General features: G+C 38.7%; 1 protein-coding gene and 1 non-coding gene across 2 annotated transcripts; one reads left to right on the top strand and one right to left on the bottom strand.

Annotated features, from left to right (window-relative positions):
- Positions 1-640: 640 nt before the first annotated feature.
- On the bottom strand, positions 641-712 carry TRNAQ-UUG. The gene has a single exon. It is a non-coding gene; the product is annotated as a tRNA-Gln (tRNA).
- Positions 713-2,774: 2,062 nt separating this feature from the next.
- Positions 2,775-15,540, top strand: ZBED9 (zinc finger BED-type containing 9). The gene is made up of 4 exons (XM_032270380.1): positions 2,775-3,807; positions 7,178-7,325; positions 9,719-11,211; positions 12,278-15,540. The coding sequence occupies exons 1-4, from the start codon at positions 3,388-3,390 to the stop codon at positions 14,192-14,194; spliced, it is 3,978 nt and encodes a 1,325-aa protein (XP_032126271.1). The 5' UTR covers positions 2,775-3,387; the 3' UTR covers positions 14,195-15,540.
- Positions 15,541-23,576: the final 8,036 nt, after the last annotated feature.

The following is a 23,576-nucleotide window of genomic DNA, read 5'->3' as shown; positions in this document are numbered from 1 at the left end:
TGCGTGGTCCTGAACTGGGAATGCCAGCTCCCGGCGCAGCGAGGCCCGGGTGCGGTCGGAGGCGTTTTCTCTCCGGCTGGAAAGCAGACGCCGTGGATGCCAGGACCCGAGCCGTCCGGGGCTGCCTGCTTTGGGGGATCTCCAGACGCTGCAGGTGGGGTGAGTGGGGAAGACTAAGAAGGACCAGGGAATTGGGAAAGCAGACGAGGGTGAACTGTCCGACGAGCTGGAGGATGGGATGGGAAAAGGGGCGAGAAGTGATCCCGGGCGCGCGAGATCCACAGCGAAATAACCCGCCCGAGACCAACGCTCGGCCAACTGCACGCACAAGATTCAGTTGTGGCGGCGAGGAGGGCTTCGAACCTAGGGAATTTTGAGAAAGCGTTTGTCTCCATTACAGGAATTGGGTTTCCACGTTGCTGCTGAAGCTTTTCTTGTGTCCGTAGGAGCAGCGACTTTCTCTTTGTCTCCAATCACTCCTAAGCGAAAGAGTTCGGTACTTATGTTTGGATAGGTGAGTCCAATACTGTGTACGCGGCCACAAAGGTGTTTTCAAAGGGAAATTCGACAGGAAGCGAAGGAACGAGTTTTTCCCACATTCAGAAGCCAAACCAGTAACTGTAAAACGTTCTCCTTTGAAAGGTCCCACCGAGATTCGAACTCGGATTGCTGGATTCAAAGTCCAGAGTGCTAACCATTACACCATGGGACCAACCATAAGAGCAGAATATGTATCTACAGTCGTGGTTAAATACCTCCTTGATAATAAACTTTCTAGTTGCTGCAATCCGGAAGGTTTAGATCAGGCTTCAGTGAGACTGTGCCGACAAGAAAGCTGACGTTTTGTTGCTGGAGGAGTAATGGGCAAAATAAAATTCAGGGAGATTTGTGCACTCTTTGCTGCGCTTTTGTTAGGAGCATAAATCGCTTCCTGTAGTCAACGGGGCAGATCCAGATTTTTGTGAGGTCTGAAACTTCATAATTTAAAAAGTCCTCTTTAAGAATAGTGGTTATCAACATAAAATTATGGGCACTCTTAGGCCTGTATGATGTATCTGAGGATAAGCTGGAGTACGGAGAAGCAACTGTCTTAACTAATTTTCACTATAATAGCATAGTTTTGCAAATTTTACAACATATGTTTCATACAGAGCAACCACTTCCCAAGGCGTTGGAAAGCACAGTGCAAGGAAAGGATCTTGACACACTTTAGAGAGACTCATGATAAACACCCCTCTGGGGTACATATCTTTCAACAACATCTGTCAAAATAGATGCGATAGGCACTAAAAAGAATGCGATAGGCACACATCTCATGTTGGCTTGGTAGTTTCTGGGGGAGGATTTAGTTTAAATTGAAAATAAACAAAAAAATCCCAGTCACTTGTTGAATTGCAGTCTAATATGATCTAAGTTTTGCAAATTATAATGAGTTATAATCGTGACTCAGTTATATTTGCACATAATTATATTGTACTTAATTTTATATGTGCATTTAAAAATAGGTTGGAGGTACATACAACAAACTGTTGGCATGAATTTTTCTGAGGAATGGAACTGAGGATGAAGAAACTTTTCACTTTTTGCCATGTTGACTTTTAAAATATTTGACTTTTTTATGTGTCTATCACTGTTGCAATAATTTTAAAAATGCAAATCTACAAAAAAAAAAAAAAAAAAAGAGTAATGCTCGTCAGTAGAGGACCTAGAAGTCTAGAAGTCATGGTTACTCCATGTTAACTGCCTAGTGTGCTCAGCATGGCAGACAGCACTGCCTGAGAAAAAGGTAGAAGGTAGAATCCCTGACTGCAAAGGATAGTTGGTGGGGGAAACACAAAAGGTAAGTGCAGCACGTTAATAGTGGCTGGGAAAATGATCCTTTCAAGGTTTGATGACACAGGCACACAGACAAAAATTTTCTACACAATTTCATTAGGTTTAGCGATTTACTCAAGACCATTCACAGAGCCTAACCATAAGAATTTTTTTTTTAATTTAGAGATTTCCGAAAGAAATGTTCTGATTATTCAAAGCCTCTCTACTCAGAAATGCCAAAATGTGAGAAATCAACATGAGGACCAAAGCAGAAGGAAACCGAGAATGGAGAAGGGGAGCCAGGCAGCAACTCCGCAAACGTTCCTCGGGCGTCTCTGCGCTCCCAGGCGTAGGGATGAATCCAGTGACTGCTGGAAGGGAGGTTCTGGTTTCCCCACTGCAGTGACTCGCTGAGCTCTGATCAGCCGTCCAGGGTTTGTTCGTTGTCTGGGACCCGTTTCCCACAGTTGTTCAGTCACGGAGCACTGGGCCGGCACTGAACAACCCAAGCTCATTCTCCGGGGGTCTTGGTTTTCCAATACGTAAAAAGGAAGCAGTGGACTAATTCTTACATTTTTAAGTCTGATTTAGGGTGAAAGGGAAAGGAGAAAGCGGCCCGAAGTTAACCCGGGCGGGCGGGAAGGGGCCTGCAGGTCGGTGGCGCGGTGTTCCTGGGGGATGCTCTTCCCCGTTTTGTTTCCCGGCGCTGCGGGGCGCCCCGCGGGTCTGAGCGCCAGCGGTGGTTTATGGTGGTGACGGGAACACAGACCAGCGGCCTCCACCCAGCACCGCTGCGAGACTCTCCTCACTGGGATGTCAGGTAACTGGGTAGCTCCGGAGTTAATTCCCCGCGGTTTCCGGGGCACTTGCCTCCCCAAGTCCGCTGGTTCCGTAGGTGCGACCGCGACCAGCGAGAAGACCGCACCACCTGGAATCCTAGAGCGGACCGGAAGTGAGCGTGGCTCACCGGGCCCGGCCGGAACCTGCGGGCGCAGCTGCGGGTGTGTCTGCGGAACCGCCCGCTGAGCCGTACACTGTGTCTTTGGACCCACTAGTCCGGGTGCCAGCGGGTCTGAGCTCCTCAGAGGCGGGAGCTGCGGCCGAGGCACGGGTGCGTGTGCGCGGTGACAACCGGGCCTCCTCCTCGGGCAGCTTGTGAGCCCCTCTCCCTCACCGCCCTCGCCCAGGCTGCTCCGAGCTTCGTCTCCTTGCCTGGGCTCATATGTCGTACACCGAGGCTCCAGTTAGGGCCCGCGTATCCTTGATGACCGCAGTTTTCGGTCTCGCAGGTGTCTTGCCGCTCCATTTGTGACCCTGAGGCTTTACTGGGTCGTTCTGTGCTCACTACTTTCTGGTCTTTTCAGAATATGGCTTCACTTTCAATGGAATTGCCCGAGTATTTGTGTTGTCACGTAAACAAGTTCTTTTAAACTGCGTCGGCAGGTATTCTGTGTTGAGTGTTTTCTTGTATTAAAAACTTTCCTAAGAACGAAAGAGAAACTTAAGTAAAATCACCCATTTGCCTACACCCCAAGTGGAGAGAGCCATTCCCTGAGCTGCCCTAAGCCCGGGATGGAAGCAGTCTCCACGGCCTTCCCAGCCTTGGCTGGCCAGGCTCCAGAAGAACAAGGGGAGATTATCAGAGTAAAGGTTAAAGAAGAAGACCATACTTGGGATCAAGAATCAGGCCTGCGTAGGAATTTGTCTTATACTAGGGAGCTGTCTCGTCAGCGCTTCAGGCAGTTCTGCTATCAGGAGACACCTGGGCCCAGGGAGGCTCTGAGTCAGCTGCGGGAACTGTGCCGTCAGTGGCTGAGCCCAGAGATACATAGCAAGGAGCAGATCCTGGAATTGTTGGTGCTGGAGCAGTTCCTGACCATTCTGCCCGAGGAGCTCCAGTCTTGGGTGCGGGAGCATAATCCTGAGAGTGGAGAAGAGGTGGTGACTTTGCTGGAAGATTTGGAGAGGGAGCTTGATGAACCTAGACAGCAGGTGAGAAATTGGAGGTGCCATCTTCTGGGGAGAATTTGGGTGCATGATCCAGAATGGAGTAAGTGGGAGTAATTTCACACTGCTGGTTGCAAACCCTGGTTTGGGGCATTATTTCTTATTTGATCACTGGTGTAGATGAATAGATTCATGCATATGACATAACAGTCTTTGTGTATGATTCAAATAAGTAAATGATTTAACCAAACAAAACAATGATCTATTTTTTTTACCAATAGAAAACGTATTTAGTGACTATGAGATTAAAGAAATATACAGATTTTTTTTTAATTGTGTTTTGTAGCTATCTAGACTCTAATTAGCTGTGTAACCTTGGGCATATTACACATTATCTGGGACATTAGTGTCTTCATCTGTACAATGAAAAGACTAATGGCATGATTTCCTTGGTTCTTTTCAGTATCTAGAGTTGTTGGTATGTAAAATGTTTTGAGCTCAAAATTATTTTTAGAAGAATTTTAAAAGCGTTTTGCCATTACACTGGAGTTATTTCTAAAGGAGTATATTTGCCTTCTTTGACAGTAATTTTAGAACATTATGGATATTGACAGACTTTTTTTTAGTGATACTATTTATACATTTACCTGAACTCTTTCAGAATATGAACACTTTATGTATACAGTCTGATCTGTTACAAACACATGTTTCCGGAATGCAAAATCTTTCATTAAGAGGTCAGTATGCTGGAAATGAATCGGGATAATGCCGAAATTGTGTAGGCTCATGCATGAGTTTTCCCAGCCAGTTGATGTTTGTGGCCACCAAGTGGGAGTAGCTGAATCTAAGTATCTGACTTAGCTGAGCACAGCAAGTCCTGAATACATACAATACTGTACATAATGCCCATTTGCCCCCACATCCTTCCTCTGGCTGTCCTAGAAGTGCTTATTTACATGATTCCTTCCCACCTTCGTGCATTTTTTGCTAAACTTTTTTTGTTCCAGAAAAGGAGCAAGCAGAGGGTTTTGCAAGTGCCACAGAAGTGTGCTCGTGATACAGTTTCTGCTAGTGAGTATAAACAAAGAAAAAGCTCTAACAGTTGAAGACAAGCTTCAGACTATACAGTGTTTTTAAATAAAAGAACCTGAGATTGGTTGTGCAACCAGCATAAAGGAGTAAACATATACACAATTAGAGACAATGATGGGAAAAATAAAAGAAAATTACCAAGCTGGGAAAACTGCCAGTGTTATCAAATCTATTGGAACAAAGTACAGGGAAATGGAGGAAATGGAGCATCTGCTAAGTGTGTGGATTGAATACCAAACAAGGAAGCAATCCAGTGCAATGTTTCTCAAAGTTAAAGATAATGCCTTTGCAATGTATGAAGATGTTAAGAATAAAAGCTGAAAATCCCACAGAAGTGCCTTCATTTAGTGCAAATTGTGGCTGGTTTAGTGGCTTCAAGAACTGCTGTACTTTCCACAGTGTTAAACTGTCTGTGCAGATGAGGGTGTAAGTGCAGATGAAGAAGCTGCAAAGACATTCCCTCCAGCATTGAGAAATTAGATTGATGAAGAAGGCTTTCCCTTGGCTCAGATTTTCAGTTTTTATGAAACCAGTCACTGTTGGAAGCAGATGCCCTCAGGGGCATCTGTGGAGAATTTGGGTGTGTGGATCCAGAATGGAGTAAGTGGGACTGGAAGTACTCTAGAAACACACTGTGGGGTTTAAGGCTACAAAGGATCAACTGATGGTGATGCTGGGTGCAAATTCCAGTGGAGGTTTAAAGCTAAAGCTTGTGATTTATCATTTTGCCAATTTATAAGCTTTACAATGAGTTATAAAGACTAGCCATGGTGTCTACTATAGGTCTAGCAAGAGAGACCGGATGACATTTTTTTGTATATCAAAAAAAAAATTGGAAAAGAAAAAAATTGTCTTTTAAAATTCTTATACTTCTTCGTGACACACCAAGCCACCCTCCAGGAGTCACTGAGCTTACTTCAGATATCACAGTTCTCTTTTTACCTCCCAAAACAACTTCTTTACTGCAGTCCCTTGATCAGGGTGTGATTGCAATCTTTAAAGCTTATTATTTAAGGCAAACATTCAAGATGTTGATTGCCTATACATGGGGGTGACAGTGCCGGAACAGTTTTTGAATTCGGTAAGCAATTTTACATTAAACTTATGATTGATATTATTGGAGAGTCCTGGAATGATTTCACAAAAGCCTGTTTGCATGCGGTGTGATATAAAATTTTCCCTGGTTTAATTCATGATTCCAAAGCCTTTGAGCCTTCAGAAGAGCTCCGCAAAATCAAACCAAGCTGTCTTGCTCTTGCAAAGGGGGTTGGATTCAGAAAAGACAAGACACTAGATTAAGAAATGCAAAGGAGATATAACTAAAAACAATATAGAAACATTGAATGGATCATGGATTTTTCAAAAACCATAAAATCTGTTTTGGGGATAACTGGAGAAATCTAACTATAATCATATGCTAGATGATTAGTGTGAGGAGACGACAATTTCTTTCCACCCAACACGGTTATGCAACTTGGTTGACTTTTTTTTTCCCCATCCAGAACACACTGGGCTAATGTTTTCCACAAGTGATCTAAAACAACTGTCAGATTATTTCCTGGGCAAACAGCTCATTAGTCTCTACTAGATAATTTGCATTCCCTCCTCCCTTACCCCAATATTTATTTTTATTTTTTATTATTTTTTGAGACAGAGTCTTTCTCTGTTGCCCAGGCTTGAGTTCAGTGGCATGTTCTCAGCTCACTGCAACCTCCATCTCCCAGGTTCAAGCAATTCTCCTGCCACAGCCTCCTAGTAGCTGAGATTACAGGCACCCACCATAATTCCCTGATAATTTTTGTATTTTTAGTAGAGACGGGATTTCACCATGTTTCACCGTGTTGGCTGGTCTCGAACACCTGACTTCAAGTGTCCACTGGTCTCGGCCTACCGAAGTGCTGGGATTACAGGTGTGGGCCACTGTGCCTGGCCCAATATTTACTTTTAATTAACCACATTGACACTTGTTTATAATTTTTTTCAGTCATCACAGTTTAGGAGACATTTCTTTAATGTGTTTTCATTGTTATTACCAGAAACAGAAACCAAAGGATATGTTTTAACTCCTGTCCTATAGTGATAATAGAGACGTCAGTTTCTGTTGTATGGCTATGGCTTTTTTTTTTCCTCCCTCACCCCCTGCCAAGCTACGGTTTTATTAGAACCAGCATTTTTCATTTCTTATGTTATCTTTTACTTAAGAATTCAGTAAAGACTGATTTTTTTTTCTTCTTACATTCTATTTTAGGGGAAGAATACAAGTTTAGCTATGACAAACTAGAATTATTTATACTGTTTACCAAATGTACCTATTTGTCCCCAGGTCTCACAGGGCATATATGGGCAGGAAGTTCCTATGGAAGAAATGACTGCTCTGGATTCTGCAAAGGCGTCTTTAGGCACCCAGCTTCAGTCTATGGAAGACAGAATGGAATGTGAATCTCCAGAGCCATACCCACTTCAAGATAATGGTTAGAATAATTTAGTTCTAAGAAAGAGGGTGAGACTTCAGAGAAGGAAGGATCTAATACTGAAAGTTATCAAACCTCATTTCACTTCTACTGAATGTATTAATAGTTGAATGAAAAGTCAACCAGTATAATGTAATATTATTAAGGGAGTTGAAGTAAAACAGTCAGGTAATAATGTCAAAAATACTTGAACACCAGATTTGTCATGGTGTTATCTGATTTACCCATAGGTACTTACTGACTTTGTAATGAAGTTAGATGATTTAAATTTAGTAGTTCATTACTGCTGCAAAACGAAACGGGTTCACTTGCCTGGCACAGGAAAGCCAAACATTCACATCAGCAGGAGAAAGGAGGGCATTTTTGCAGAGTGTCAAGCAAAGAGAATTGGGCCCCTCACAATTAAGACCCAGTGTTCCTGATGGTTTGCAACTAAGGGTTTTTTAAAAGCAGGGAGGGCCCAGGTGGGTGGAGCACTGGGTCAAGAGATGGAGACCATCCTGGCCAACATGGTGAAACCTCGTCTCTATTAAAAATACAAAAATTAGCTGGTATGGTGGCACATGCCTGTAGTCCCAGCTACTCAGGAGACTGAGATAGAATCACTTGAACCCGGGAGGCGAAGGTTACAGTGAGCCAAGATCGTGCCACTGCACTCCAGCCTGGCAACAGAGCAAGACTCTGTCTCAGAAACACACACACACACACACACACACACACACACACGGAGGCAGAGGTTACGAGCAAAGTCATAAATCAACTCGTGGACACTGTACATTTGTTTGACCTAAAAATGTAGGACAGACATTTCAAAGAAGGGACTTTACAGGTCATAGGTAGATTCAAAGACTTTCTAATTTGCAATTGGTTAAGGAGGCAAAGCTTTGTTTAAAAATTTGGGATCAGCGGAAAAGAAGGTTAGCTCTGGCTTGTGGGTGTAACTTCTTCCAGGCCCCCCAGGAAGAACTTTAGAACAAAGAACAGCTGTTGTAGTTCAGTCCTCAGTTCCCCCTTATCTGAGATCCTCAGACCAGTGGATCCATTTGGTGGAGGTATGGGTTTCTGAAAAACAGCTTAGGGATATATGTTAAGATGTTATCTTTAGTTGATACAGGGAACATCTCATGACTATTTTGGCTGTTGTTTTAAGGTATTATCTTCTTGTTTATTAAGTTGCTCATTTACTTCTTAAAGATAGTTAGATGCCTGGATTCCCTTGAAGGAACTCAGGATTTCCTGTTATTACCATGCTTGGTGGTTGGGGGGTGGCTGACAGGCCCGTAAGAGAAGTCCCTGCTCTGTCTGACAATTTGGTATTCAAACTGATAGTATAAATGATGTCGACTTGAGTACAAGTATTTTTCCAAGCAACTATAAAACTATCTAGAGATATTATGCTAATTCCAAATTTTTATTTTTTATTTTTTCCAAAATAGTTTCTTTCCTTAACAGCCAAATTTGAAGTATTCTTAGTGTTTCTGTTATTATGAATGTTCTAGAAATTTTTAATAAGCTTTATTAAGTCAGAAATTTTTTTTACTACTGTAGACTTATCCACTATTCTTATTAAAATTAGTAATGAAGATATTTATATTGGGTTTGTAGTTAATAGCCCTGAAAGGGAGCTGATATGAATATATTAGGTTGGAACTTACTCCTCAAATGTTGATGTAATAGCTAACCTGACTGAATGAAAGAGAAAACATGTAGTGTGGAGATTTAAAAAAAACATCTATTATTGTCTTGCTGAGGTTCCTCCAAAAAAAAAAAGTCTTTGCATAGTAAACAAACAAATAAATGTTAATTTGCATCCTGTTTTACATAAAGCATGCTTCAGTCCTGAAAACTGCTCTGGAAAGTCACATCCTGACTTTCTGCTCTTTATTGTGTGAAACTTTTTATTACTGGCTGGAGTCCTTCATTTACACTGTTTGTTCCACCTAGGTTGGACTTTTTAATCAAAATGGTATCCCCTGGCCTGGTGCAGTGACTCACACCTGTAAGCCCAGCACTTTGGGAGGCCAAGGCAAGTGGGCAGATTGCTTGAGGCCAGGAGTTCAAGACCAGTCTGGCCAACATGGTGAAACCCCATCTCTACTAAAAATACAAATATTAGTCAAGTGTCGTGGTGCACACCTTTAGTCCCAGCTATTCGGGAGGCTGAGACAGGAGAATTGCTTGAACCTGGGAGGCAGAGGTTACAGTGAGTTGAGATTATGCCACTGCACCCTAGCCTGGGTGACAGAGTGAGACTCCGTCTCAGAAAAAATGTTATCCCCCTTCTGTGTGTCCATATCCCCTATTTATGCCTCAAGCACTACTGGCTCCTCTGGCAGTATATGTATTTTAAATATATTCCCAAATATTCTAATTGATTTTTTCCTTTGTTTCAGGGTCATTTTTGTGGCTTTCCATGATGTCTCAAAGCATGGGTGATGATAACCTCAGTAGCTTAGATACTAATGAAGCAGAAATTGAACTAGAAAACATGAGGGAAAAGTTCTTCAGAAGCTTAGCAGTGTTACTGGAAAACAAAAGTAATAATACTAAGATATTTTCTAAAGCAAAATACTGTCAGCTGATAAAGGAAGTGAAAGAAGCTAAAGCTAAGGCAAAAAAGGAATCGGTTGACTACCGTCGCTTGGCTAGATTTGATGTTATCCTTGTACAAGGAAATGAGAAGCTAATTGAGGCTATAAATGGGGAAACAGATAAAATACGGTATTACTTACACAGTGAGGACTTATTTGACATTCTGCATGATACCCATCTCAGCATTGGACATGGTGGACGTACTCGCATGGAGAAAGAGTTACAAGCGAAATACAAGAATATCACAAAAGAAGTTATAATGTTATACCTGACCCTCTGTAAACCATGCCAACAGAAAAATTCAAAACTCAAGAAAGTTCTAGCATCAAAACCAATTAAGGAAGTTAGTTCAAGATGCCAAGTAGATCTTATAGACATGCAGTTGAATCCTGATGGGGAATATAAATTTATTATGCATTATCAAGATCTTCGTACAAAGTTGAGTTTTTTGCGGTCACTAAAGTCTAAAAGACCAATGGAAGTTGCACATGCTCTTTTAGATATATTTACAATTATTGGTGCACCCAGTGTCCTACAATCTGACAATGGGAGGGAATTTTCAAGCCAGGTTGTCAGTGAACTCAGTAATATTTGGCCAGAATTGAAAATTGTCCATGGGAAGTCTCAGACCTGCCAAAGTCAGAGCTCTGCAGAACAAACTAATGAGGCTATCCGAAAGAGGATTTTCTCCTGGATGCAAACTAACAACTCATCACATTGGGCTGAATTTTTGTGGTTCATTCAGATGACCCAAAATCAACCCTATCACAGAAGCATGCAACAGACTCCATGTGAAAGTGCATTTAGCTCTGAAGCTAAACTGGGCTTGTCCCATTCTCAGTTAACTAAAGAACTTGTTGCCAGCCTGCATACAGAAAATGAATTAGATCAGGCTGACAAAGAGTTAGAAAATACTTTAAGAGCCCAGTATGAAGAAAACATTGAGACTGGAACAGACAGTAGTGATATTGAAGAGAATCTTCCCGTCACCCCTAAGGTGGCTGAAAAAAAACCTCCTGAGAGTAGACTAAGATTTTTATCCTGTGTAGTTTGTGAAAAAGAATGCACAGGTGCTAATAGTTGTATATCATGTGATGGAAATATCCATGCAATTTGTGGAGTGCCCTCTCAACATGGGACTGAGGGCTGTGGTCAGCAAATAATTTGTAGCCTTTGCTATGAAACCAGCACAATGAAAAGAAAACATGATGAGATTCAAAGAAGTTTGCCTATTCAACCTTCCAAAATGCTAAAGCCATCAGGGACACCATTTTCACCAGACAAAGTAGATTGGGTAAGATTGAATATCTGCCATAGATGAAAGCAGGGAAGAGTCCCATTACACTTTACTGTGAATAAGCATTGTTTGACAAGGTATACGAAGGCACATTTTCATTACCTTGCATATATTTCCCCCAAAGAAGGCCTGATTACTTTTACTGCTTCCTCTCCTCTTTTTTTCCAGATTGAAAGTTGTAAAGTTGTAACCGTGAATGCTGCCTTTTATATTATTCTGGGGGTAATGAACAGTATCTCTTTTACTCCCTTCTGATGTCAGGCATTTCTTGGGGGAATGAGAAAGCTAAGATTGAGGGAGTAAATAGCATGTATGATGGTATGTTTCTATAGAAGAATGAATTTGGTAACAGATGAAGTTATTGTTTTTCTGTTTCAATCATGTGAGTTTGGGTGGAGGGCAAGCTAAGAAAGGACATTTCAAATCAAGTGAAGAAGCATTTGTGGGGGTAGGGAATCATAAATTTGCTTGGAGTATAGGGGTTTGTGTTGGGAAGTACTTCAGTTTCAGAATTTAAATGGAGAACATGAAATAGAACCAAAAAGATTTAAAATCAGTAGGCTTTATGAGGTAGGGTTAATGTTTTGAAATATGGAGGTTACACATGACTTAGACTAGTGGTACTCAACCTGTGATTGGCAGACCAGTGCTGGTATAAAAACTCCAGTCCATATTAAGTACAAAAATTGAGCCTAAGTATTTAGAAACATTTATAACAATTGACATTACTGCAATATCCAAGCACATGATTAATGAACTCATCTTACTGAATATAGACCAATTTAGCTGCTGTTAAACTCTCAAGGTGAGTCACATGTGGTGGGGGTTACACACAATAGGTCCCCATTATAACATGTGATACTTTATGCTTAGTTTATCAGCCATAACCCAAAGATATATAAAAATCTGAGAAAATATAGGCATTTCTTTGTTTTTATAAATTAATTTTTAAATAATTTTTTATTTTAATCAAGTCTAGTTTTAAATTTGTGGTTTAACATTGTTAGCTAAAGCAGAAAAGTAAAATTTGTATTATTTATTTACTTTTAATCCTAATTTTCAGATGGCGAAACAAGCTTCACTGGACTTTTTTGTCAAGAAAAGACATGCCTTTTCTGAACACAGTGGTAGTAATCAAAGAAATGGTAACAATAGGAGTCATCCTGAAGAAGGGAAAACCAAAAGAGTTCATGCTAGTTTCACTCGGAAATATGATCCTTCATATATTGAGTTTGGTTTTGTAGCTGTAATTGACGGTGAAGTACTAAAACCACAGTGTATTATTTGTGGAGATGTACTGGCTAACGAAGCAATGAAACCATCAAAGCTTAAGCGACATTTATATTCAAAACATAAAGAAATAAGTTCACAACCAAAAGAATTCTTTGAAAGAAAGAGTAGTGAATTGAAAAGTCAACCGAAGCAGGTATTCAACGTTTCTCATATAAACATTAGTGCTTTGCGGGCTTCATATAAAGTAGCACTTCCGGTTGCTAAGTCTAAAACACCATACACCATTGCTGAGACACTAGTGAAAGACTGCATCAAAGAAGTGTGCTTGGAAATGTTGGGTGAATCTGCAGCAAAGAAGGTAGCTCAGGTACCACTTTCCAATGACACCATAGCTCGACGTATTCAGGAACTGGCTAATGATATGGAAGATCAACTCATCGAACAAATAAAACTAGCAAAGTATTTTTCATTGCAGCTTGATGAATGCAGAGATATTGCTAACATGATAATTCTTTTAGTCTATGTGAGGTTTGAACATGATGATGATATAAAGGAAGAGTTCTTCTTTTCAGCCTCTTTGCCTACAAACACAACTAGCTCAGAACTATATGAAGCTGTAAAGAATTATATTGTTAACAAATGTGGTTTGGAATTTAAATTTTGTGTAGGAGTATGTTCTGATGGTGCAGCTTCAATGACAGGAAAACATTCTGAAGTGGTAACCCAGATTAAGGAACTTGCACCAGAATGTAAAACAACACATTGCTTCATTCATCGAGAAAGTCTTGCTATGAAAAAAATATCAGCTGAACTAAATAGTGTGCTTAATGACATAGTAAAAATTGTGAATTATATAAAATCTAATGCATTGAATTCGAGATTATTCTCTTTATTATGTGATAATATGGAAGCTGATCATAAGCAGCTGTTATTGCATGCCGAGATACGGTGGTTATCACGGGGAAAAGTTCTGTCAAGAATGTTTGAAATACGAAATGAACTCTTAGTGTTTCTGCAAGGCAAGAAACCTGTTTGGTCCCAACTTTTTAAAGATGTGAATTGGACAGCCAGACTTGCTTATTTGTCTGATATTTTCAGTATTTTTAATGATCTTAATGCTTCTATGCAAGGGAAGAATGCAACTTATTTTTCAATGGCAGATAAAGTTGAAGGACAAAAACAAAAGTTAGAAGCTTGGAAAAACAGAATTTCTACAGATTGTTATGACATGTTCCATAATTTAACAACGATTATCAATGAAGTAGGTAATGATCTTGATATTGCACATCTACGAAAAGTTATCAGTGAACATCTTACAAATTTGTTAGAATGTTTTGAATTTTATTTTCCATCAAAAGAAGATCCACGCATAGGAAATTTGTGGATCCAAAATCCATTTCTTTCATCAAAAGGTAATTTAAATTTAACTGTAACTCTACAGGATAAGTTGTTGAAGCTGGCTACTGATGAAGGATTGAAAATCAGTTTTGAAAATACAGCATCACTTCCTTCATTTTGGATCAAAGTTAAAAATGAATATCCTGAGCTTGCTGAGATTGCTTTAAAATTGCTTCTTCTTTTCCCCTCAACATACCTCTGTGAGACCGGATTCTCTACTTTAAGTGTTATTAAAACAAAACATAGAAACAGTTTAAATATACATTATCCCCTGAGAGTAGCACTGTCATCAATCCAACCTAGATTAGACAAATTAACAAGTAAGAAGCAGGCTCACTTATCACATTGAAAATTTTAAATATTTATATGTAAGGTGTTTGTTCAATGTATGCATATAGGCATACAGTGTGAGGAATTTGCTATTTCACTTTAAACTTTGTTTAGTTACAATTTTGTAAGTATGAAAAGTTATGAGTGAAATAGCAGTTTTCTATATAAATTTCCTATATGTACATTTTCAATTAAGAATGTATACAGTTTTTTCCTGTTATATTTGTCATATTGATTAAAATATAATTTTAAATATGTTGATTCTAATATTAAAACATTTGGTCTTATAATTTGTGTCTTACTGTATTTCATTAGCATGTTAAGATTGTAGGACAACTTCAGGATGGGGGATGTTTTCTTTGAAATAGACTAGGTCAGTGAAGGGAAGTGAATTCATGAGGTAGGCTTAGAATTCAAATGCAGAGGACAGGTCAGTAGGACATTAAGTTTGTTAAGCTGATCCAGAGTGGTTAGGTTGGAAACTGATGTTTGTTTTGTAGGTGCATGTTTAGACAAAGTATGAGTGGAATAGGAGTAAACACTTATTTTGTAATAGTATTATGGCCTTGAATTCATATTGATAAATTCTGATTTCATAAGGAGGGGGGATTGGACCCTACTGACAAGTTCATGTTAGGAAGTTTCTAGATTTTACTAGAGTTGATTGCCTTTAAGCTGCTCTAGGACAAAGTCTGGAATTATTGGCACCTCAATTAGATTTAACAGCCTCTATTTTGTTTGGAGGCAATTCAAAAACGTGTCACAAATATCTGTTTTTGTGTCTGTGAATTCGTTTAGAATGATCAAAAGCAGACTATTCACATAAGACAGGTTCTTTAGCATAAAAACATGACAGAATCCTTGAAGAAAACATCTTTTCCTAGACAGGGTAACAACTTAGAGTAAGTGCTTCTTTTCAAATAAATATAACAGTCAAAGTTAAGGAAAGGAAGAATATTTAGTGATTCAAAATGTTACTAAGAATTTAACCTTTTGGTAAAGAACATTTCTAGTATCCTCTAAACCTCTGAAAGTAGAGGAAAGGTTCATATTTAGTCCTGAAATCTTCGTTGGATTATGTTTTATTGTGTGTTTGTTTTAATAAAATCTTATAGCTTTTCAAAACCTTGTAATGGTGGATAGATTTAGAAGATAGTGGTTTGATTCTTCCACTGACAAATTATATGCCCTCTTTCCTATCTGACCATATTTTGGAACTAAGAGATTTTAAAATGTTTTACCATTTATTGATTGAATAAAGTATTTTGTTTCCCACTTTTAATTTTTAAAGGCAGTGTGGTGATTTTATATTTATTTCTATAAAAACAGTGTAGTCTGGAAGAAATAAAGAGGGAATTAAAAGTACATTTTAAAAGAACTAAATTCCCTTGCTTTCTAAGAAATATTAAATGAAGTATTGGATGTCTGAGATTGGTATGAAGCCTTGTCATATACTTGAAGTAGGTACCTGCCTGTTTTTATTTTTTCTGCAAATGATTCAGTGCCAGGAGGCTAAATTGCTTTACCTTTTTTTTAAGACATAGGAGTATATGTCTTTCCTTCCTTCCCTCCCTGTTTCATTGTCTCACTGTACATTCTTTTAGAGCACAGCTTTATTTTTTTTTATTGAGATCATGAAATCTTACTGCTTATTCTTAACACGAATTTGATGATTAGTTATTCTGTAGATAACTTGATTTTTCTCTTCCTATTTTCTGCTTGTTTTGCAGCAAGTTCACATGTCTATACACATGTGGTATATGAATATACTGCAAAGGTATATTTACTTGTGTATACTTAGGACTACTGTATGCAGTACTGTTTATTTCCATCTATCATGTATATATGTGCTGGTTTAAAAAAGTTGTATTTATGTGTAACAGGAGGTTGTGCTGGTCTTTTCCTGTTACTCAAAGATCAGCAACTAGGGAGGAGTCAAAGATGGGTCAAGAAATGCTAAATACTTCACTTTCTTTTTTTTTTCCATTTTTATTTTATTGCATTTTAGGTTTTGGGGTACATGTGAAGAACATGCAAGATTGTTGCATAGGTACACACATGACAGTGTGATTTGCTGCCTTCCTCCCCATCACCTACATCTGGCATCTCTCCCCTTTCGAAAGAAATCTGGCAATGACTAGAATCAGAAGACGCCACCACTCACTGCCCCCATTCTCAGCACCCACACATAACTTGAAGGATGATTAAGAAGTAGAACTAGCTCTCAACATCGTGCTTTCTGCCAAGAGTTTACTGGTAGTGATTGATGATGCCTTCAGGAAGGAGAGACCTGTATTTTATTTCCAGATTGGGTGTTAATTTAGGCAGCACCCTTGTTCATCTGCTTTCTGCCTACTTGATCAGGAAAATAAAAGGGACAGTGGGGTTGGGAAGAGAGGTGATTAGATTTGCAGTAGTTCAGTCTGTATCCTCACAATTTGGGGTAGCAAAGATACGCAGGTTTCCTGTGGATCAGGTGACGCCAAGGAATGTAATTAAATCTGACCTCTCAGGTAGTGTCGCATTCAGGAAAAGTGTCCTCCAGCCTGGAGAACTCTCCAACAAAGCCTGTGGACATTTAAAGCTATTGACAACTGAAGGAGGTGAAATAAGCTAGGTGATCTATCCTTATGTTTGTGGGTAAGGCCCCCACAAATATCTTGGAGAATTCTCACATGCTCCCCATGAAAGAATGAGAAGCTTAAATTCTGGGCTTAGAGGGCAAATTACCAATTTACGCTTCCTGTGTGTGTGCATATGTCTGTGACCAATTTACACTTCGTGTGTGTGTGTGTGTGTGCGTGTGTGTGTGTGTGTTTGAAGTCTTTAGCCCTGGTTAGGGGACGCAGGATACAAGAGGAAATTGCAGCTGAGGGGCCTGATGGCCTGTGCAACTTTATACTCAGATTCCTCTACATTGCCCCAGCCACCTGGGTGGAAGACCACTTCTCCTTCAACTCTGGTGGTGAGAAGCTGGAGAAAGAACCAAAGGAAGGGGGAAACCCAGAGTGGGGCTTTTATGGCAGAGAGAGGAGCGTAAAGATTACTGGAGTGATATCACTGGTGCAGTCAAACTTTGGGCTTTTGGAGTTTAGCTGTTCTGGTTTGGTGGGCTGCTTAGATATTTCAGAGACAAAAGAATCTTAAGTCAGGTTCTGAAAGGATCTTTGTTAGAAAGTGTCCCCTTCTCTGACATGACCATGTACTTTCTGGAGTGAATCTCTCCTGAATAACTTCCAGAATGTCTGCCTGTGTTTACCAAGATAGAAAGATTGTGAAAGTTCCAAACATTATACAATTAGAAATTATTATGGTAAAGAATAAGACATTTATTTACTGATTTAAAGAACATACTGTGTGCTTGGTATTCTGATGTGTTAAATTGAATTTACGATCAATTTGTTATTATCATTGAAAGAGTTATAGTTGTTTTGATAATCAAATCTTGGGCTTATTAAAAATATGAAAAGGGAAAAGCCTGAAGTTGTTATGGATTGCATGACTTTTAAGAGTTTATACTAAAAGAATATGGTGCTTTGTTATTAGGATTTAAATGCAAATGAATTTGTGGCTGAAATCTCTTTTGCATTTTTGGGAGGGCAAATTTTTCAAGTTGCCATTTTTCTATGTGAAAAACCTTTCCGTTGATCTAAGGAACCAAAAATGAACCCAGAGTGACAGGAGCACAGAGGAATGCAAGATGATGCAGGTTGGAAAAAGACGGCCGGAACAAAAGCTGGTTCATAAAAATGAACCAAGTTGAGGAGTTTAGCCACAATCCTGGAGGCACTGGGAAGTCAATAAAAGATAGGTAAGTAGAAGGTGACCTGAGTTACATTTTAGCTTTTCTGGCTACAATGTAAAAATAGATTGGAATGCCACAGGACACCAGGAAGAATTTTGTAATGGAATAGATTAATGATAATGGTGTGAACTGAGGAAATGGGAGTAGGGATTAAAGAAAGTGGATCTATTTGAAAGGCTACATATTTTAAAGGTGCCAGTTAGGAACTGTATTGAAAATACGAGTAGAGGCCAAGTACAGTGGCTCACACCTGTAATCCCAGCACTTTGGGAGGCTGAGGCAGGAGTGCAAACCCAGGAGTTTGAGACTGCAGTGAGGTATGATTGTGTCACTATTCTCCATCCTGGGCTACAGAACAAGAGCCTGTCTACCCTCAACATTTTTAAATTAAATATTTTTTTTAAATAAAATAAATACACCAATAGAGGTTTCATACAATGATACGACTGTGTCTAATACAAAAGCAAAGTTCAATACTTGCTTAGAGACATTTAAAAACAAAAACAGGAGAAAATTTGCATTATTAGATAACAAAACTTATTACAAAGCTATTGTGCTGAAGACATGATATTAAGACAGCCGATGACAAACCATTAGAACAGAAGAGGGAATCCAGAAATAAGCTCATATAAGGAAACTTGGTATATAACAGAACTTTGCTCCTCAGTGAGGAAGAGAAAAAATTGATGGTCCATTTGGAAGAAAATGAAATTGGAACCCTGACTTCTAAATATTTTAGACTTAAATGTGAAAGGCAAAGCTATAAAATTTTTGAAGAAAAAATGGTATAATGCATTTTTAAACCTGAAGAAGAAAATAGTTTTTTATGATGCAAAAACACAAACTATAAAAAAGAAACCTAGCTGTATTAAAACAATTAAAATTCTGCCTACCATAAAACACCATCAAATGTAAAACCATTAAGCCAAATTGGAGTGTATATCTGCAGCACATATGCTTGTCAAAGGATTATTATTCAGAATATAAAAATTACAATAAAACAATGAGAAAAAAACAAGCAACTAAATAGAAAAATTAGCAAAATAGGCACTTCAAAAAAGAACAAAATCTGAATGGCCAACAGATATATAAAAAGATATTTGAAGCCAGGCTGGGGGCAGTGGCTCACGCCTGTAATCCCAGCACTTTGGGAAACTGGAGAGGGTGGATCACCTGAGGTCAGGAGTCTGAGACAAGCCTGGCAACATGGCAAAACCCCATCTCTACTAAAAATACAAAAATTAGCCAGGCATGGTGGTGCACACCTGTAGTCCCAGCTACTCGGGAGGCTGAGTTAGGAGAATTGCTTGAACCTGGGAGGCAGAGATTGCAGTCAGCCTGGGGGACAGGGGGAGAGGTTTTGTCTCAAAAAAAAAAAAAAAAAAAAAGATATTCAGAATTATTTGTAATCACAGAAATACATATTTAAGTTACAATTACACTCACCAGACTGGCCCAAATTAAAGTACCAAGTGTTGACAAGAATGTGAAGCAAACACAAGCTCTTATGAATTTTACGTACATGTTGGTACAAGCATTTTAGGAAACAATATGACATTATCTAGTAAAGCTGAAGATGTGCATGCCCTACAATCTCACAAATCCACTCTTATTCACATACATCATGAGGAGCCATGTCTTTGAGTGTTTAGAACATCAGTGCTTATAAAACCTATACTGGTACCAACCCAAATGTGCATTCACAGGACAGCTGTAATATGTTTATTCAGCAACTATCATGTATACTATATTCAACAACTAGAATACAGTAGTAAAAATGAATACAGAGAATTTTGGCAGGTAATGAAATGGACTGTACCTTGATTACAGTAGTGAGTGTGTGTATATATATATATATGTAAATGCATATATGTAAAAAATCTTTAAAGTATATAGTTAAAATGGGTGCATTTATTCTATGTAAATTATACCTCAATAACATTAACTTTAAAAATAGATGACCTACAGTTACATGCATCAACATTGATTAAATTTAACAACACAATATTGGAAAAGCCAAATTGCGGAAGAATACACAAATACTGTACCATTTATATTTTTAAAACTTTATAAAAATGTTATTTATGAGAAGAAACTAAACAGCATAAATTAGAGATGCTACGTGTCAAAACTATAAAACAAGTGAAAACCCACAAACTACGAAGACAGAATTTTGGATAGGGATTATCTCTGTTGGGTGAGAGAGAAGGAGTAAGAAGACAGTGATTTTGGCAGAGCAACTAAGGCCACATTTTTTCTTAACATGGGTGGGGGAACAAGGATGATAAGCTTATTATTTTTTTGTAAATGGCTTGTAAATATGTTATATTATTTTATATGTTTTTGTAGTTTAAAATATAAAGGAATTAATTAAATATAAATCTGACAAAATTATGCTGAAAGAATAGAAATATTAAAAAATAATGAGGCCGGGCGCGGTGGCTCACGCTTGTAATCCCAGCACTTTGGGAGGCCGAGGCGGGTGGATCATGAGGTCAAGAGATCGAGACCATCCTGGTCAACATGGTGAAACCCCGTCTCTACTAAAAATACAAAAATTAGCTGGGCATGCTGGCGCACGCCTGTAGTCCCAACTACTAGGGAGGCTGAGGCAGGAGAATTGCTTGAACCCAGGAGGCAGAGGTTGTGGTAAGCCGAGATTGCGCCATTGCACTCCAGCCGGGGTAACAAGAGCGAAACTCCGTCTCAAAAAAATAAAAATAAAAAATAATGAAAGAAGTGAGGTTATGAAGGAGAAACCAAAGAGTTTCAATATCTGCTCCTAAGGAGAGAACAGGGAGAAGTAATTGTCAAGATAAAGGATAGGAATATTCTAGAATTGATGAAAGTAGTTTAAACCATAAACACATATTTTATGTCACAAGATAAAGTGGTCTCAGGATTATTTCAATAGGCCAGAAATGTTTGTCGTCAGGGACAGGGTGTTTTTGTCCTGCTTTCTCCCCTTTCCTCCATCTGTTGAACTTTGCCCTCAGGTTCATCATTGGAAGTCACAAGAGGGCTTTGTCACCCTCAGTGTTAGCTACTCACAAAAAGCAATTAAGAATGGGAGTGTCATGAGGCAGAAGAGCTTTTTCATGGAAGTCTCTTCCCTCAATAAGGAAAAGTCTTTTTTAAAAATCTCTAGCAGATTGCCCCTTCAACCAAGTAGCCATAATTGACTCACATATTTAACTTTACACATCTTTACTTAAGGGGAATAAGATTGCCATGAAAAACACCTTAGAAAAATCATGATTCACCCCCCACACCAGGGTACTTTACCATGCAGTAGGAATTTTGTTATCAAGAAGAGCAGAAAATAGCTATTTGGTTGGCAATCCTCCGTGTCTGTCAACATTGATAAATGGGAGGGCAAACACTTCTGGATACTTGCTGGAAACAGTAAATTTTTACAGCCTTTCAGGGGGATGATTTGGAAATAAGCATAGAAAAGTTTAAAAACAGTTGACCAACTAGAACTGTTAGAGTTATACAATATAGATACAATCTAATTATGAGATTAAAAGGAAACCATCTACACAGGCCAACTTAGAGGAACTGCTTACTCAAGTAGTGTTTCTTTCATGTATTTGAATACTAAGCAATCCTAATAATGAAAATTTAGATGTATTTTCTTCCATGAGAAGCTGGTCAACATATTGTGTTGACTGGGAAAAGGAGATTATAAAACAGTTTACATAGTACAATCTTAATTTGCAAAATGTATTCTATGTGTATTAAGAATATCTGAAAAGTTATTTCCCAAAAATGTCAACAATACAAATCAAGACTGAGACAGTGTTTGCAAAATCATTAAGTGATGGATGGGTCTAATTAATATCCATTTATAGGCTTAAAATAATCTAATGCAGCTGGGTGCGGTAGCTCTGTAATCCCAGCACTTTGGGAGGCCGACATGGGCAGATCACGAGGCCAGGAGATCAAGACCATCCTAGCCAACATGGTGAAATCCTGTCTATACTAAAAATACAAAAATCAGTGGGGCAGGGTGATGTGTGCCTGCAGTCCCAGCTACTCGGGAGGCTGAGGCAGGAGAATTGCTTGAACCCAGGAGGCGGAGGCTGTAGTGAGCTAAGATCACACCACTGCACTCCAGCCTGGGTGACAGAGTGAGAAGAAAAAAAAAAAACTAAAATTCAACTTTAATTACAATAAAATTTATTTTTAAAACTATAATTACAATGAGTTTAAAAATCTTGAAAGGGAAAGATGATTGTTGACCCAAGTGCTTTTGAAAAAACGGTCCTTACTATTTGTTATAAAGAAAGGGGAGAAATTTGGAAATTATTTATATCCTAATTGCCACAAAAGTATAGTGCATTTACCAGGTGAGGATAAAGTCATACTTTTTATATATATAGTCCTCACGAAATTTAATTTCTGGCTAGCTTATTTGCTGAGATGAACAAGAAGCTTTTCTATAAAATTTAAATATTTTAATAATAATTGCCTTCACTATTTGTTAGTAAAATGTTTTATCACAAGAAACTGTATTTGTAAAGGATACATGTTAAAGAATTTGGGAATTTTTCATTACACTTATAAATTATGCTTTTTTCAAGAATTTCCATGCTAATCCTGGTTAATTAACCCTCTGACTATGAACTTACTGATCATAGTATAATTAATTTTACTGATATACAAAACCAAAAATTATCTTGTGGGTTAGGAAAAGTATACTGTCTAAACCCTTGACACAAATACAGATTTTTCCTTTTTTAAAGGAGAAGAAAATTTTCTTTGTGTTGAAGGAGAATAACCTGAAACAACAGAGATGAAAATTAACTTCACAAATAAAATCTCTGTAATTATATGTATAAGTGGTCTCTTTTAAAAGCTTCAAAATATCTGTTTTTTGTTTTTTTTTTAAACATGGATACTTCCATCATACCAGCATAAGAATTTTGCCTGGGCCTTATTGTGGCCTGTATTTTACCTCAGGGCAGTTACAGTTGCTATTTCACTGATTTGGAACCAGAGCACAAGGGAGGAAACAGAAGAAGGTAACCTTTTTCTGACTTGATGAGTTGGGAGCATTTGCTGGGAAATTCAGGTCTCCAACAAGAGGCTACATCATGAGTTTGGAGCTAGACTGAAAGTTTTTGGCTAACATGAAACTGAATAAAATAACCTAAGAGACAATGTATGAAGTGATAAGAAAATTATTTCTACGACCAAACACTTGGTAACACTACATATAAGGGTCAGACAGAAAAAGAGGACTCAAAAAAAAAGATATGGAGAAGAAAATGACAAGAAGTCAGAAGACAGCTGAGAAGCAATAATTTAATAGTAGCCAAGAAATGAGAGATATACATGTGAGTAATTGTCAACCATATAAAATCCTTGGTAAGATAAAGTCTTGGTAAGATGGGCGCAAAGTGAACTTGGACAGCCTGCTCAGCAATTCTCCCGCCCTTCTTCTGGGAGCCCTTATTTTCTTCTACCTACCCCACCCTCCCACATCCTCTTAGATACTTTGGCAACTACCAAGATCTTATGCAAATGCACTGACCTGACCAGAATTGATTGTTCTATGTTGCACAGCTGATATAAACTAGGCTTATGATGG

This window comes from Sapajus apella, unplaced genomic scaffold, assembly GCF_009761245.1.
Source record: "Sapajus apella isolate SASKATOON/1434 unplaced genomic scaffold, GSC_monkey_1.0 scaffold210, whole genome shotgun sequence".
Lineage (NCBI taxonomy): Eukaryota > Metazoa > Chordata > Mammalia > Primates > Cebidae > Sapajus > Sapajus apella.
This window is presented reverse-complemented; position numbering and strand designations above follow the sequence as displayed.

Bases quoted from the DNA above. Each gene is read 5' to 3' on its own strand.
- ZBED9 (XM_032270380.1), top strand. From the start codon at position 3,388: ATGGAAGCAGTCTCCACGGCCTTCCCAGCCTTGGCTGGCCAGGCTCCA. The intron at 3,808-7,177 runs GTGAGAAATTGG...ATTTGTCCCCAG, and splicing joins TTGATGAACCTAGACAGCAG to GTCTCACAGGGCATATATGG. The intron at 7,326-9,718 runs GTTAGAATAATT...CCTTTGTTTCAG, and splicing joins ATACCCACTTCAAGATAATG to GGTCATTTTTGTGGCTTTCC.